Source organism: Brassica napus, chromosome A5 (assembly GCF_020379485.1).
Source record: "Brassica napus cultivar Da-Ae chromosome A5, Da-Ae, whole genome shotgun sequence".
Taxonomy (NCBI): Eukaryota; Viridiplantae; Streptophyta; class Magnoliopsida; order Brassicales; family Brassicaceae; genus Brassica; species Brassica napus.
The window spans coordinates 15483622-15500708 of record NC_063438.1 but is presented as its reverse complement, the minus strand read 5'-3'; the positions used below and the strand labels follow the sequence as shown (position 1 = coordinate 15500708).

At 34.3% G+C, this 17087-nt stretch overlaps 2 protein-coding genes and 1 pseudogene across 3 annotated transcripts; all 3 read left to right on the top strand.

Annotated features, from left to right (window-relative positions):
- The first annotated feature begins 2918 nt into the window (after nucleotides 1-2918).
- LOC106345180 lies at nucleotides 2919-4597 on the top strand. Of its 2 annotated transcripts, none has more exons than XM_013784422.3 (3): nucleotides 2919-3172; nucleotides 3309-3855; nucleotides 4169-4597. In XM_013784422.3, exons 2-3 carry the CDS (start codon nucleotides 3368-3370, stop codon nucleotides 4236-4238), a joined length of 558 nt encoding a protein of 185 aa, XP_013639876.1. In that variant the 5' UTR covers nucleotides 2919-3172; nucleotides 3309-3367; the 3' UTR covers nucleotides 4239-4597. The 2 variants fall into 2 exon arrangements, with proteins under 2 accessions (XP_013639876.1, XP_022575227.1); XM_022719506.2 differs by having other exon boundaries at nucleotides 3080-3172; nucleotides 3271-3855.
- A 191-nt stretch (nucleotides 4598-4788) lies between these two features.
- On the top strand, nucleotides 4789-6925 carry LOC106345179 (annotated as a pseudogene).
- A 593-nt stretch (nucleotides 6926-7518) lies between these two features.
- Nucleotides 7519-13370, top strand: LOC106453861. Its single transcript, XM_013896064.3, has 2 exons — nucleotides 7519-8047; nucleotides 8119-13370. Exons 1-2 carry the CDS (start codon nucleotides 7834-7836, stop codon nucleotides 9774-9776), a joined length of 1872 nt encoding a protein of 623 aa, XP_013751518.2. The 5' UTR covers nucleotides 7519-7833; the 3' UTR covers nucleotides 9777-13370.
- Nucleotides 13371-17087: the final 3717 nt, after the last annotated feature.

The window sequence follows — 17087 nt, the reverse complement described above, 5'->3', positions numbered from 1 at the left end:
TGGGCATTTCGGGTATCGGTTCGGTTCGGGTATTTTGGGTTTCGGGTAGTTCGGATAGGGGGTTAGAGGATCCATTTACTAGTTGACCTATTTTCGGTTCGGTTCAGTTCATATAGTTTCGGGTTTGGTTTGGTTCGAATAGTAAATGTAGGAACCAAAAAATACACGGAAAATTTTGGTTCTCATTTGGATCCGGTTCGGATTCGGATAGTTCGGGTAGTGTTGGGGTCAAAATTGGTCACGATGGAATCAATGTCTGAAAGTCCGTAAAAATCAGCATGAATGTTTTTTACGAAAAGTAATCTTCGTAAAGATATCTTACGAAGAGCCTTGCGGTAAAATCTTGTTCAAATCTCAATCGAACCACTAAATACCGATTGTCCGAAGGCAACTGACATGTATCCAAATCGGCCGCGGACAAGCTCGAGTATGGCAATCGGACCGCAGAAAAGCCAAGCTCGATCGATACACAGCGACCAAGTATGCACACAGCTCGGTCGCTACGTAGCGACCGAGCTCGAGCCAAGCTCTATCGCTACGTACGACCAAGCACGCGTACTGCTCGGTCGCTACATAGCGATCGAGCTTGGAACCAAGCTTGGTCACTACGTAGTGACCGAGCACATGCACGTTTCGATCGTTACGAAGCGATCGAGCTTTCTCAAAATGTCGATACGACGCGAATCCATGCATTCTCGTCTACTCTTTAATGCTATCTCCCGAAGACCGTAGCTGAACCATTTCATGTTTCTCGTCACTCGAAGTCATCGATCAAACTTTACGAAAAAAAACCGCGGAAAGTTTGTTTTTATCGAAGAAACCGTAATAAACGTTTCGAGTCAAAAGACGGCCCAAAGAGACCTAAGACGTGACTCGAAGCCCACTTACAATTTCTTAACCAACAGCCCATAATCCGTATGGCGGTTTATGCTTGGTTCGCAAGGAAAGATAAATGTCAAGTTTCCGCGGATAAATATGAAGTTTTCGAAGATAATTACGAAGATCGGGAAAAATGAAATATCTCTATTTTTAGGCTATGACGGCTTAAGGGCGGACGGGAAAAAGCATAAACCGACCTAGGAGCGAGTATATAAGGAGTCCTAGGCGAGAGGGATGTGGAAAACTTTTTCACAGCAAATCTAGCACTTAAAGCAGTTTAGGCAACTTTCTGTTTTCGTTATTTCGAGCTGCGACTCAATTAGGTTTAGCCGTCTTAGGGTTGCTAGAACTAGGAATCTCGCCGACAGGCTTATACCTTGTTGTAAACGCTCATACGCAAATTCGGAATAAGACTTCTCTTTGCTCTCTTTTTACGATTTTTATACTTTTTCGTCGTTATCTCGTGTTCTGGTTACTTAGCGTGTGGTATTAGCAGATATCTGGGACCTCTGGGAAACTAGGGTTCTCCTACTTTTCTTATTTAAACGAAAATCGACAGTGCGAATTTCGGTTCCCATAGGTAGTTCAGATAATTTGGATAAAATATCGGTTATTAAGTGTAAAATATCAAATAATTAGGATGATTTAGATAAATTTTTTGGATAATTCAGATTACTTTGGATATTTCAGATACAACTATCCAGATAGTTTAAGATACTTTTGGGTAGTTCGAATACTTTATAATAATTTAGTTATCCTCAACTATTTTCAGATACTTTTAATAGAATTTTAAATTAAAAATATATATATTTAATATGTTATATGTATAAGATTAATATTTTATATATTCGGGTATCCGTTCGGTTCTCGGTTTGGTTCTGGTTTGGTTTGGTTATTTCAGATATAAAAATATATGAACCATTCGGATATTTGAAGGTATTGGTCCAGTTCCAGTTTCGGGTATTTCAGTTCGGTTTTGGTTCGGTTCTTCGGTTCCGGTTGTTTTGCCCAAGCTTAACTAGGGTGCCTCCACAAACTTTATTCATGTTTAGTTCGCATTTGTTCGCACCAAATACAAAAAAAAAAAGAACGTAGAGCTAGAGAACACTGTAGAAGACACTCAAACATGGCAAGCATTACATGATTGGAAACTACTAGCTTTTGTCGAGGAGAATCTAACCGGGTCACCCAACTGGTTTGCAATTTTGGCAAACAACGAAAGTCTAAGTGTCCGAATGGAGGAGCGGGACAAGTGCAGATCTCCTGCACATGCAGTTCTTCCGCACTGCATTCACCATTCATCATTTTCTGTTTACAAAAGCAGTTCAAGCAGGAGATCTGCATGCAGTTCAATATTTTTTGTCTTTTTGTGGAAAAAGGACATATCTCACCCGCCAACATTGGTGGTGTTGATCTGCTTTTTTTTTTTTGTTTGGTCAATAAATAACTTTGTTACAACACGTAACTTTAAAAATATATTTATCTAGTTTTATGAATACAATATTTTTATTTTATTTTATTTACAACTTTAACAATACAAAATTATCATTCTCTACTTATTTTTTTTGTTATATAATTTTTTATTTTTATAAATAAAAAAATAAAAGAAGTATAAATATCTTATAAAATATTTACAGGTATTTTGGCCGATCCTGTAACATCTAAGATATTTGTTTAGATATCTAAGTGTCATTTTTATTGTTTAAATATATGATATATAGTTTTAAACTGATTTTGTCATTCATAAGTTATAATAAATTATTTGATCTGGTTTTCTCCTGCATGATCCACTTGATCTGCACTTGTTCCGTTTGATCTGCACTTGTCCTGCTTGATCTGCATGATCTGTTCTGCTTGAACTGCTTTTACCCTTTAAAGCCTAAGTTTTCAATATAATCCCTCCTCCATGATCAAAATTTAATGAATATGATTGATTGGCTGGCCTACTCCAAATGTTTAGATAGGAGAAAAAGAGTTGCAAGTTCCGACATTTCAACATCTCCAAAGTGATTTTTGAATTGATTCGGAAAAGTCATCATCATATAATAGAGAGCAGATTTAGTTATCAATCATCGAAAATTGCAGACTATACGATGTCTGGTCGGTTTCTAACATGATTTGTAGTATATCAAAACGGGTCCCACTCACGCGCCGCTTCTTTACTTATGAGTCTGACTCATCGCCAAAGCAAAAATCATCAAAAAAAGAAAATCTCTCTCTCTCTCTCTCTCTCTCTCTCTCTCCACGCTTACGCCGGCATACTCTCCGGGCATCTCAGATCCTCAAGTGAAACGTGAGTCTCCTCCCTTTTTCGCCATTTGATACATATTTTCACACTTTTGTTTGCCCTTCTTTTTGTTTTTTAACTATTTCCTTCCAAATATGAATTAGAGTGGCTGTAAATCTCGTTTTACTTCATACCATACCAGATTAGGAAGAAGAAGAAGAAACACTGGTTTTTGGATGTGTAAATGAGCATTATTCACAGATGTTATTTGCAGCAGAAGGTGGAGGCTTCTTCTCTTCATCAGCTTCTGGGTACAGCAACGGTTTAGCCCTTCTTCTACTAGGCCACAAGGATGAACCCAAACCTGTAATAGTATCCCCGTGGAGACATTATCATTTGGTAGTCGAAGAAACCGATACCAAGTTTCAATTAGATTCTTCTAAGAAATGGCTCTGCACTTCCCTTACATGCTTTGGTCGCAAATCTGATAGACCCGACAATCCTTCCCAACCACACGATTTCCCTTCTGACAAGAGGGATGGTGCCCAACAGAGTGTGGACTATGAATGTTGTAGTAATAGGTTTGCACTTAAGAGCAGCCTCAAGAAAAGATCATTTAGCGATGCTCTTCTTGCTGATGATGATGTGAGTAGAGATAATGGTGTGTTGAATCATGCTGACAGAAGGAAAGTCCAGTGGCCTGACACTTGTGGTATTGAGATTGCTGAGGTCAGAGAGTTTGAGCCTAGGTATGTGTGGATTCCTTTTTCTTCTGAAATTACTCTCCAATCTTTGTAGTACACTCTAGATCATGAATAAGCAGCAGTTCAATGGAATAAAGAAATATATTGAACTTGTTCATTCTTTGAATACATGCTACTCTTAGTTTTCCCTTATGTAGACTGGTGATGTTTATACACAACAGTTTTCTTTCTTCTTAAGAAGCTGTGTTGTACTTGTTATTATCATTCACGTTTTGTCTTTATTTTCTTTTCCACTTGTCATACCAAGTACCAACGTTGCTCCTCTTAAGGTTCTATTTTGCTCTGAATGAATATGCAGTGAAGTGGATGGATTGGATGATGAGTTGCATCATGGAAATAGAAAAAGCTGTATGTGCACAATCATGTGACCAGATCTTCGATCAAGAAGAAGCTAAAGGCATGTTTTCAGACACAAAAGGGCTTTCATTGGCACAGCTCATATTGTTGAATGTTGAGATAGATGCGCTCTGTTTCTGGCCAACTTCTTGTGCACCTTTGACATATATATATATATATGGCTAAAGAGATGCGTATAGTTTTGGATAAGAGGAACTTTTAGATGTGTACCTACCACTTGATGATTTGTCCAATTTGTGCTGTGTTATAGAGGTTATTCAATGTAACATCATCTGTCTATGGAACCCTCTGTCCTGTAATGATAAAAAAAATCCACACAACAACTTTTGGAGTTGAAAATTCAACAAAAAAAAAGGATTTCAAGTGTTAATTCTTCAGTTTCCATGTTTTAGTTGCCAATGTATTCCAGTCATAATCATTTTGTTCAAGTGATAGTGTATAGTTACGTTCATGCGCATGGGATTATTTCCAAAGGTACCGGTAACCAAAATCCGTTTATAATAAAGCTGAGACTTGGCCATGTCTCATCCATACAGAGATTACCATAGACTATACACAACAGTTGCTTCAACTAAAGAAACCCATTAACGAAATAAAGATGTCAGTGGCTTCGCCGATTCAATGTATCAGGATTCTTAATCCTTCTTCTTCTACAACTTCGTCGTCTTTCTGATTCTCTACGAGTAAGCCATGTGTCTTTATGATTAGATGTTCTCAGGCCGAAGGCCCTCTGCTCCTCCTACTCTCCGGGAGCCTTCACTTCCGCAAAAACCTGTTCCTCCTCCTCTTCTTCTTCTCCACCGCTGTGGCTGTTGATGGTAAGAGTGTAGTTACGGTGGAGTTTCAGAGACAGAAGGCTAAAAGGCTTCAAGAATACTTTAAGCAGAAGAAGCTTGAAGCTGCTGCTCAAGGTCCCTTCTTTGGTTTCCAACCCAAAAACGAGATCTCCAATGGAAGGTACTTCCTCCTTTTACTTCATCTTATGATCTCATTTCTTGAATTTTGATTGCTTTGTTTGTCCCTATTTGCTCTGTGGATTTGCTAGTAACTCAAATAGATCAGATATTTAGATATATAGAGAGAAGAGTTTGATCATACTGGCTCTTTCTAGTGTTGATGTTTCTTTATTTGCAGCATAATATTGAAATTCAGACATATAACAGAGAGCTTAAAAGTTTGTTGTGTTGTGTCATGGTGGTCCTATTTTGTTCTGTGAATTTGCTAGATTAGATATAGAGCGAGATGAGTATGACCCATACAAGTTCTGAATGTATTCATTTCGTTACTAATGACCACACACAGAAACTAATGACCACACACAGAAACTGTGGTTGATTCAAGAATTAGTTGGCACTTCCTAGACATGAGATGTCTCTCTGTGTGTTTTGTTTGCAGGTGGGCTATGTTTGGTTTCGCAGTCGGGTTGCTTACAGATTACAAAGTATGCGACAGGCTCAGACCTTGTCGACAATGTTAAAATCCTTCTTTCCAATTTTGGCATTTTAGACTTGGAATAATAAAAGAGTGTTCTACTTATCCATAGACCCCTTTCTCGTCTCTCAGTCTTCATCTTGTTGTTCATTCTTCTTCCTCTATATGTATCTACAAACACAGGGCCATTTGTGTATTCAACCACTTTTTATCTTCAATTAGTATAATACTATCATCTATGTATCAGTTCTAAACATGCATACAAAATAAATTTTTTGAGGATCAAAATGAAAAAGAAGTCTCAGATCTTCTCAAGGAATCTGTGCAATCTTGAGAAGGATCTTGTGGAGAGACTGAGGCTTTGAGAAGAAAGGAGAATGATCACTTCCTTTCAGGGCTGTTCTCTTCTCCCTTTCCCGTATCTTTCTGCGGTCAGTGTTACCTTCTCCATCATTGGTCCAAGGGTTACAGGTAGGGATGTCAAATGGTTTAGTGACTATGGGTTAGCCAAGACCAAAACCAAATGGTCTTACCATATTAAGTCAGTAGCTGGACCACCAACTCATGAGATCAACCATACAAGCTACATTGGAGCCAGAAGCAACATAGGTTCACTCAAAGAAGGATATCTTTGCAACCATGAGGAATTTAACTTTGAAACTAGTTGCTACAGATTCTAAAAGCAAGCAGAGCACGCAGCGAATTGGTTTCATACCAAAAGGAGTAATGGTTTAGGAGATATGCCCGTTACAAGTCAGACTATCTACACTGCATCCGAACTGGTTCAAATTAAGGAAAGTAATTCTTTGCTTAAGGAGTGTGCAACTCAAACTCACGTGTGGAAACCAGGAGATTATTCATTATATCTAAGAGCAGTTGGAGAGTTTCTACCATGCACCAGTAGCCACAGGATCAAGACGAATCCCTTATTTGTCAACTTACCTTACATGGATGCATTCACACTTGGAGTTATTGAAGACCAACGGCTCTTTCCCCTTCTGTTCAGGCACGACTTAGAGACTATCCAGACATCAAGGAGATCCCAAGGATGCATTTCTTTCTGCCCAAACTCACAAGATACAAGGAGAGAAGAAAACTTCCATACATGAACAGATTCTGCACCAACTTAGTCCAACGGCTAGTTTTTCACTTATTATTTCTTTCCAAGTTATTCTTTTAGGCATTTGTGTTCTTTTCTATTTAAACTGAGCTAAGTCTCATTTGTAAATCACCCTTGCACGAAATTAATAAAGTATTATTCAGTTTACAAAGTTTGTCTTTGTTTTGTTCAATTAGTCTTTAGGTGGATTCCTTTAGATTTCTTGTCCGTTTTCTTGTCTCCTTAGTTTGTGGATTCATTCTAGGATACAAGTGTAGGTCTCTGTCTTTGTGTGGATTCACATAGGCGCAGGCTTCTGGTCTTATCAAAGGGATATTTCCGCAACCCTTTGTGGCGACAATCGACCCATTCAAGCTTGACAACTCTTGTTGCCTTGTGATCTAACCTTTGTTAGCTTAGGCTTGTATCATTTTTGGTATCAGAGCTTAAAGCTCCTATCCCCAGGTTGTGTTCATCCAACCTTTATCTCTTTTAATTTTGTTTTGCCTTTTGTTTTTCATTTAGTTTTGTTTTGCATAATCATATAAAACCTATAAAAAGTCATATTTGTTTGTGTTGCATCTTGTTTATCTTGTTTCTATTTCATAAAACCATAAAAATAAAATTGTTTGTCATTTGTTGCATTTAGTTCTTTATTTCTGTCAAAAAATATTAAAACCCCATAAAAAGTTGTGTTCTTCATTTGTTCTTCATCCTGTCGATTTAATTGTTTCTTAGATCCATATCTTAAAAAAACATAAAAGCTGTTAGAATTAAGTTAATATCCGAGTTTCCAAATTTTGGTGGAGTTTTTGAAAGTTTTCCTTCTTCTGGTCAACCCAAACTTATTCCTTTCCAAAAGATTTTTGTTTACTTGCAAACTTTATTAAAAAAAAAAAAAAGAGGAAATCAGAAATTGCCCATTTTGTTTAGTGTTTAGTATTTTTTTCTTCTTCTTTCCTTTAACTTTGCTAGTCACGTTTTCTTGTTTAATCACTTGATTCAGAATACTTTCATCATCTTCTTGAGATATTTAATCCTTAACTTGGTAGACATGGCGACTGAAGAAGAAGCTGATGAGTACAATATTTCTGAAGTTGATTGGGGTGAAGAACCGGGATACTCATGGGAAGATCAAAACTGTGGAGATGGCTCTGAAGAAGACTACCAGTGTAGAGAGTCAAGTGCTGAAGATGGATATGAGGAAGAACCATGTCGTGGGGAGCTTGATTCCAAGCCACAAGACCGCTACAAGAACCATACCATCAACAAGAGCTATTCTAAACCTTGGTTAAAATTTACTGATAAATTTTATGACTATAGTCCGACAGTTTTCACCAAAACACTTGTGTCTTGTTCAGGAAAAGAGAACTACTCCAGATGGGAGGAAGACATGGAAAATTATTTTTGGGAGTACAAAGTTCCTGAACATAAGAAGCTGTCCATAGCCTTAGACACCCTTGTAGGAGAAGCTTACCAATGGTGGCTTCAAGAGGAAGAATGTCGCATCTACTTCAAGGAACCAACCCCACACTGGGAATATGTCAAAGAGCTGATGTATGAGCATGTCGAGATGAGGAGATTACCCCCTAGAACCTGTCCTAAACGTTTTGTTAAACTGAAACCGAGACAACTACATGAGCGTGAGGTAACTTTAACTTCTCACTATAATTCATATGATCAGTTTCGTTTGTATAAGTTTTCAGGAAAAGGTGAAGACCCTAGAAACTATCTTCAGTGGGAAGAGGACATGGAAAGGTACTTCAAGTGCAACTCAATTCCAAAAGGAGAATACTTGTCCTATGGTCTAGGACAGCTCACTGAAAAGGCTCAACGGTATTGGAAAAGAGAAGAGAAGTATAGGGAACAATTTCAAGAGCCTCCTATACGCACTTGGGAGCAATTCATAGGGGTCATGAGGGATATATTTGCAACTTACATCCCTACACAACACGCTCAGAAGGTGTCTACAAAGAGAGTAGTACAACCCCAAGTCTTGCAGCCGGCAAACCAGAGGCAAAGCTCAAAACCAGTGCATACACCTCATGTAAAGCACAACCAAGGTGAGTACTCTAAATTTTTAAAACCACCTGAGGTTATTTGTTATAGGTGTCAAGGCCAAGGTCATCTTGCAAAAGATTGCCCCACAAAACGAGCTGTGAAGATGGCACTACGTGAAGCAAGAGAAACCAACTTGGAGGTAAGTGATTCCTTTACTAGAATAGATAAAAAGTTTGATGATCTTATCAACTTGATTAAAGCTGGATCTAATTCTGTTTCTAGTAATTCCATGACTGTCTTAACACACCTGTCTAGTGCCCAAAAGGTTAAAAACATTTCAGGTACTAACATGGAAATCAAGGAACAAGAACCCAACCTTGCTGCGCAAGCAAGTTCAACACTTGAAAATTCTCAAGTCCCAACTAATGACAAGGTGATTTCTGAACTTAATGTGATTAATCTTAACTATCAAAACACTGGGATGATGCACTTGTACTCTGTCCAGAATGTTTATGAAGGTCGAGGTAATGAGGAGACACGTCCAGAAGCTCAACAACAAGAGAATAATGAGCAATCTATCCTAGAGACCTCTACACCAGCTGATCATGCTTTAGAGGTAGCAAATACCGAAGCTGAATCAATGCAAGATAACCAGGTAAGTGAAGCTCTAAATATTACTCAATACTATTTTTTTGAATCCTCCACTTCAAGTATGAAACACTTGCTCTTGCCCATAAGTGATGATTCAGGTATAGGTACAATGGAGAAGCATCCAGAACCAAACTCACAACCTTACACCCAAGCAGTGGTCAATGGAGAAACCAAGTGTGAAATAGGAGATTTCAAAAAGGAGACCACGTTCTTGCCAAGGGAAAGCATAGACCTACCATGGAAAGGGGTCATAGCTTCCCTACTGATTAAAGAAGAACCACCATATGGACAATGCATCACAAAACTGTCCATATACCAAGGTAAGACCCTAACTTGCTCTATCTTGGTGCAGGTAAATTGGTTTTGAGGACAAAACCTTTTGAAGAGGGAGGGAATGATGAGGACCTCAAGTCAGTAGCTGGACCACCAACTCATGAGATCAACCATACAAGCTACATTGGAGCCAGCAGCAACATAGGTTCACTCAAAGAAGGATATCCGGACCCAAATGAATCCAAATTGATTCATTTCCAAAAATTTATAATAACCAAACATAGTTTAATTTTAAAATCCAAAACCCGATACCCGTAAAAAATGATCTTTATTGGAACGTATACTTGAATGTTAATGTCTAACTGATTATGTAACCAAATAAAAACAATTGTGTTAACCGGTTTAAATTCTTGTCATTAATGGAGCCATTTCATTTAAACACGTGATATTATTATGGTTAATACGTAAAATAAATAACATCGAATTGTTATGGTAAATATAATTAATAATGTAGTTTAGAAGAGTGAACAAGAATGTAAAAGATGTAATAAAATACTTAAATGAAAACAATAAATGAACTAGTTAAAATTAGTAAAATAAATAAAAATCTGTAAAAATCCACTTGAAAAGACAAGTATTATTTTGTACTTCAGTTTTATTTTGTACTTTGAAAGCGCGGGTATTGTTTCCTTTAATATAATATTATATGAAAATATGTATATTTGGGCTGTATTTATAGGAGATTATATTTCTTAATGTGTAATTTTAAATCGAGCACAACAATTGAGAAAATTATCAAAGTTTTTGACATAATGATAATAGGGGAAATTTTACTTATACACTTTTCTTGATACCACTTTTCATTTATACCACCACCACTCAAAGGACATTTTCATAAATACCACATTCATTAATGTGTAAAAGACTAAACTAACCTTACCTTATCTTCAATCTATCGTCTCCTTCTTCTCTACCGTCGTGATCCTTCTTCTCTCTCCGTTTGGATCCACCGTCTCTCTCCGTCGGATCCACCGTCCTTCTTTTCGAGATCCATCATATCTGTCCCCGTTGAGATCCTTCTTCTCTCTTCGTTGAGATCTGTCGTCATCTCCGTCGAGATCCGTACGTCGTCGTCTCCGTTGAGTTCCATCGTCACTCTCTCTCACGTATCTGGTGATAAGCAATTACGAGAATCACGATTCAAAACCTCAAAGATGTTGGCTCCTCTCCACGATTCACACTGGTATGTTTCTAATTTGTGTTTTTTTTTTGTTCGATTCAAGTAATATTTTGGATTTGTTCTTTCTGTTATAAAAAAAAAGTCAACGAAGGTTGGTTTACAACAGGTCGATCTAAGAGAAAGAGTTTCGATAGTGAACATTGAGTTTTCAAAAAATTATAAACCTTTATAAATCTGGGTTCAAGTAATTTTAGGATTTTCTTTCCTCTGTTATTCAAAAAACAAATAAGATTGATTTAGACTTGTCATTTGAATAGTTCTGGTTAGGAGAAATATTTTCGGATAGTGAACATTGTATTTTAAAGAATTAGAACCTCTTATAAATCTGGGTTTTAAGATATTGTTGATAGTACAACTCCATGCTTTACAAAGTTTTATAAAGAAGTTTGTAAACAAGAGTTGATCATATATGTCTATAAAAAACATATAAATGTGTGAATTTGAGAAGTCTTGTCTTTTATTATCCTATATTCTTTGTAAGACTGTTACCAAAATACATGAACATTATGCTTGGATAAAGTATCTTTAGACCATGATTAAAAGTTAACATCATCTTTTTATTTCGTCTTGCAGTTAGATAGCAATGAATTTTGCACATCTTTGAGATTGCGTCCGAGGATTGATGAAGCTAGAACAGAACCACTAGACAATCTAAAAGTGATTATCCAATCGGTGTCTTGGTCAATAATGTGAAGCATTTTATAAAAGATTATAAATGTAGTTTTATAAGGGTTTATAAATTAGAAGTTTGTAGAGACTTATAAAACGTTGTTTATTCTTTATTACTTCTTATGGTTAATACAATGCTTGGATTTCCTGATGAATACAAACATTTGGTGACCCCAACACATCCTGATCTTGATGAAATAGATTTTAACAGTGCTGTACAATTAGTTCAACAAAGATATAAAATGAAGAAAATTTAATGGGAACAAGGATTTGTAGATATACTTTTTGCAACATATGATATAGGAAAATAACACATGAAAGAAGATAAAAATGAAGAAAAAAGAAAGCTGAAAAGCAAATAAGAGTTTGTAAATCATTTATAAAACGGTTTGTAAAGTTTATAAGCTATTTATAAAGGTTTATAAATTATTTGTAAGAGTATCTAAACCATTTATAAAGGTTTATAGAACAATTAATAAAGTCTATAAACCATTTTAACTGTTTATAAAAACATAATGAAATTATATAAACAATTTATAAGGGGTATGTATACAATTTATATGGTTTATAGGTTTAGGAATCAATTAGAAAGTCTCTTAAATAATTTATAAGAGTCTCGAATAATTAATGATGACTTATAAAAATCATTTATAAGAGTTTGTAAAATAATTTATAAGGGTTATAAGGATATATAAATACTTAATAAGAGTTTATAGATCATTTATAAAATTTTATTTAATTTTTTATGAATTTTATAAACCTATTATAAAGGCTGATAAAACAGTTTATAAAGTATATAAACTATTTATAAATGTTTATTACAAAAATTATAAAAGTTTATAAATAATTCATAAGGGGAATGTATATAATTTATAAGGTTTATATAGGTATATACATGTTTATAAATCAATTGGAGGTCTTTAAATCAATTATAAGAGTCTATAACCATTTAGAAAGGCTTATAAAACAATTTATAAAGTATATAAACTATATATAAATGTTTATTACAAAAATTATAAATGTTTATAAATAATTTATAAGGGGTATGTATATAATTATAAGGTTTATATATGCATATACATGTTTAGAAATCAATTGGAAGTCTTTAAATCAATTATAAGAGTCTATAACCATTTAGAAAGACTTATTAAACAATCTATAAGAGTTAATAAAATAATTTTAAAGTGTATGTAAATTATTTTCAAGGTTTATATAGGTATATACATGTTAAGAAATCAACCGGAGGTCTTTAAATCAATTATAAGAGTCTATAACCATTTAGAAAGTCTTATTAAACAAGGTGTTATAAAAGAAGTTCTTAAACAAGAGTTCATCGTATATATCTATAGAACAACATATAAACGTGTGAACATGAGAAGTCTTGTGTTGTGTTATCCTATATTCTTTGTAAGACTGTTACCAAAATACATGAACATTATGCTTGGATAAGGTATCTTTACACGATTAAAAGTTAACATTATCTTTTTATTTCGTCAGGCAGTTAGATAGCAATGAATTTTGCACATCTTCGTGATTCATCTGAGGATTTATGAAGCTGGAACAGATCCACTAGACAATCCAAAAGTGATTATCCAATCGGTGTCTTGGTCAATAATGTGAAGCATTTTATAAAAGATTATAAATGTAGTTTTATATGGGTTTATAAATTTGTAAATTAGAGATTTGGGAGACTTATAAAACTTGTTTATTATTTGTTACATCTTTTGGTTAATACAATGTTTGGATTCTCTAAGGAATACAAACATTTGGTGACCCCAACGCATTCAGATCTTAATGACATAGATTTTGACAGTGTTGTACAATTAGTTCAACAAGGATATAAAAAGAAGAAAAGTTAATGGGAACAAAATTTTGTGGATTTACTTTTTGCAGTATATTATGATATAAAGCAATAACACATGAAAGAAGATAAAAGTGAAGAGAAAAGAAATTTAAAGGGCAAATAAGAGTTTATAAATCATTTACAAAAGTTTATAAAACATTTTTGTAAGTTTATAAGCGATTTATAAATGTTTATAAATTATTTGTAAGAGTCTCTAAGATCTATGGTTCACTTTCTCAGATCAACCAATGGGGGTAGATCTATGATTATTGATGAATGTAAATAATTTATAAATTTAAAAACTATTTATAAAAGCAATTTATAAACTATTTATAAAAGTTTATAAAAATGTTATGAAAGCATATATTCAATTTATAAGGGGTATTATAAGAGTTGTATAGGTTTATAAATCAATTAAAAGAGTCTATAACCATTTAGAAAGCTTTATAAAACAACTTATAATGGTTTGTATAATAGTTTATAAGGGTTTATAAAGGTATATAAATAATTTATAAGGGTTTATAAAAATAATTTATAAAATTGATACACCATTATAAAATAATTTATAAGGGTATGTAATATTATTTGTAGGAGTCTATAAACCATTTATAAAGACATATAAGATTTGTAAGTCCGACAAAGGAGGTTTCTTCGTTCGTGGAGCTGAAGCGGTGGGGTCTGAAGCGGTGGAGCATTGTTTGCTGTCCGCATGTGCCTCAGAATCTGCCACGTATCATCATCTCTTTATAAAACATGCACGTGTTCTTTATTTTTATGAATTTAATCTTGTGTATCAAAGTGTTGGGCTTTAAGACGAAAGACTTGTGCCCATAATTTCAGCCCATGAGGCTTAAATGAAAAGAATGTTGACAAAAAAAAAGATTTATAAGGGTTTATAAAAGATTTTAATGGGTTTTTAAGAGTTTGTATAGGGTTTAAAAAAAATATAAAGGTTTTATAAGACTTTATCAAAAGATTTATAAATAGTTTAGAGAGTCTTTTTAAGCTGTTAGAGAAATATCTATTCAGCCAAAAAACATATCAGAAGAATCAGGTTAGTGGTTTTTTGAAGTGTTACAACTTTTTATTTCATGAAATCAGGTGTAGAGTGTATGACAAATGAAGCATTGTTAAAAGATAGTTGCTTGTTACTAGTACTTAATCTGAAGGATGAATGCTTCTTGAGACATTAAGAAACATACATTCAGAAAGAAGTCGTTATAGTCTTCTTTGAGTGTGAATTCAGCTGAATCAAACCGCCAAGCAAGAGGAGTAGAAGGCATCATCATCATAGAGCCATGGCGGATTGGGGAGCACCAAGTTGATGAGCTCTTCAAGCAATCAGTAGACTTGGGATATTTTATTTTGATTTACAAGAATGTATAAATTGATTCATATAGGTTTATAAATAGATTTGTAATACTTTATAAAATATCTACTGCAGTCTATAAGTTAATTATAAATATTTATAAACTAATTTATAAAGCTTTGTAAATCATTTGAATCTAGCTCCAATAGAGTTTGTACTTGCAAAACTCAGTTTTTGTTAGTTGTTACTAACATGATCTGAGAATATCAAGGCTTCTCCATATCTCATTCTTCTATAAAAGAAACGATTGGAACCACACTCATTTACATGTCGAACTAATCTCTTCAACTATGCAACTCGTAAGAGGATATACAATTGGTTTAGTATAAGAAATGTCTGAAGAAGATGAAAGAGAAGGATGTATAAAGAAGCCAACTCTGAAATTTTTATAAATAGTTATAAATATTTAATTCTTTGATCATACAAACCACATTTTTGTTCAGAGTTCCTCTTGCTTCTTCAAACAGCTCACCAACCTCGTCGATCTTCAAAATTTGAGCGCAAGCCAATCACATGTTGTTCATACGCATCATCACTCACTTCCAAAAACAAGATTCAAAAATAATATGCTTTGGTAACTCAACAAACTCATGCTCCATCTCCACTGCTTCTATAGATATTATACACAAACAAGACATAAAAAATGAATCTCATATAGTACCAAACAGAACATTACACTACCAAAACACCAACCTTCCACCTCATATACTGCATATACTAAACTTTGCTAGTCAAACTACAAATGGTATCATTGTATTACCTCAAGAAAGTGAGGTACTTGATATGCATATCATCACACATATTCTCCACAGCATCCCTTAAATCCAAAAGCTCATACCACACCTTTGTAATTTCCTGCAACATTAACATATCAACCAAGAGAAGAAGAAATCATGGAATAATCTTAATCTTAAATTATTAATTTCTCATGATTTAAATATATGTTAAGTTCTATGTCTTTTGATTGCTAACAGATCAACAGTAAGATTCCAAAGGACCCAATTTATAAGGTCTTATAAATTTGAGATTTGAAAACTTCATGAGAAAAACTTCAAAACTTCGTCTTCCTTCCTAGAAATTGATCGAATTTGATATACCAACCTACAATTACAGAAAGAGACGAAAATCACCATCTATTATCCTCTTACCTTTGTTAGCGTTTCTTAGGTGTTGGGAGAGAGATCGTCTTGTTCGTTTGAGCTTGTAAATTCTGTTAGCTTCGTGGAGAACTCGTCATTGGCGTGAGATCCATCATCTAGGGATTGGAATTGGAAAGGATGAGTTCACCTGAGCAGGCGAAGACATGAGCTGAGGCGAATCGAAGATGTCAATATACGGCGGCGGACTCGTAAGAGGAGGCGCTTGATCACCAAAGGCTTAAGCTGCTCGACACGTTACGAGCTGCCGGAGCCATCAGATCTTCACCAGACGAGCATGACGATGCAGCCGATGAGAACAGCTATGGAGGTGGATATAACAATGGCGGATTGACGATTCTCGATGAGCATCAAGCTCAATTCGGCGGCGACGGACTCATAAGCGGAGGCGTTGGCCAGGTTGGAGACGATGATGGGTTCTCCATTTCTTTTGATTAGTTAGGGTACAATAGTCTTTTACCTATTAAAATTTTAATGGTAAAATTGAAAAGTGTAAAGTTGAAAAGTGGTATTAGGAAAGTGGTATTAGTGGCAATTCCCCATGATAATATATCAATCTACTTTAATAGTAGGGAAATTGCCACAAATAGCACATTCATAATACCACTTTTCATGTTTATATTAACCATTTTTACTCTCACTTTTAATGAAGAGTAAAAGACAATTATACCCTTAGGGTTAACTAATCTAGACTTAGGGTTTAGAGTTGAGGAGTGGGTAGGGTTTTTGGAATGTGAAATTTAAGATTCTAATAAATATATAAATAAATACTTAAAATATATAAAAAAATTTAAAAATAGTTTCAAACATTATTTTCGTTTTTCAAAAAGTAATTTGAAAAAAAAAAAAATTTGAAAAAAAATTTCAAAAAAAAAATATTTATAAAAAAGTTCGAATTTGAAAAAGTATAATTCGAAAACATAAAAAAAATTTTATATTTTTATTTTATATTTTTTTTTACTTTTTAATTTTTTTTTTTAATTTTTTTAATTTTTTAATTTTTTTAATTTTTAATTTTTTTTAATTTTAATTTTTTTTTTTTATTTAAATAATGATTTATTATATATATAAATAACAAGGGCAGAAAAGGTTTTTGCCACTTAATGAAGAAGGTATTTTTGAAAATG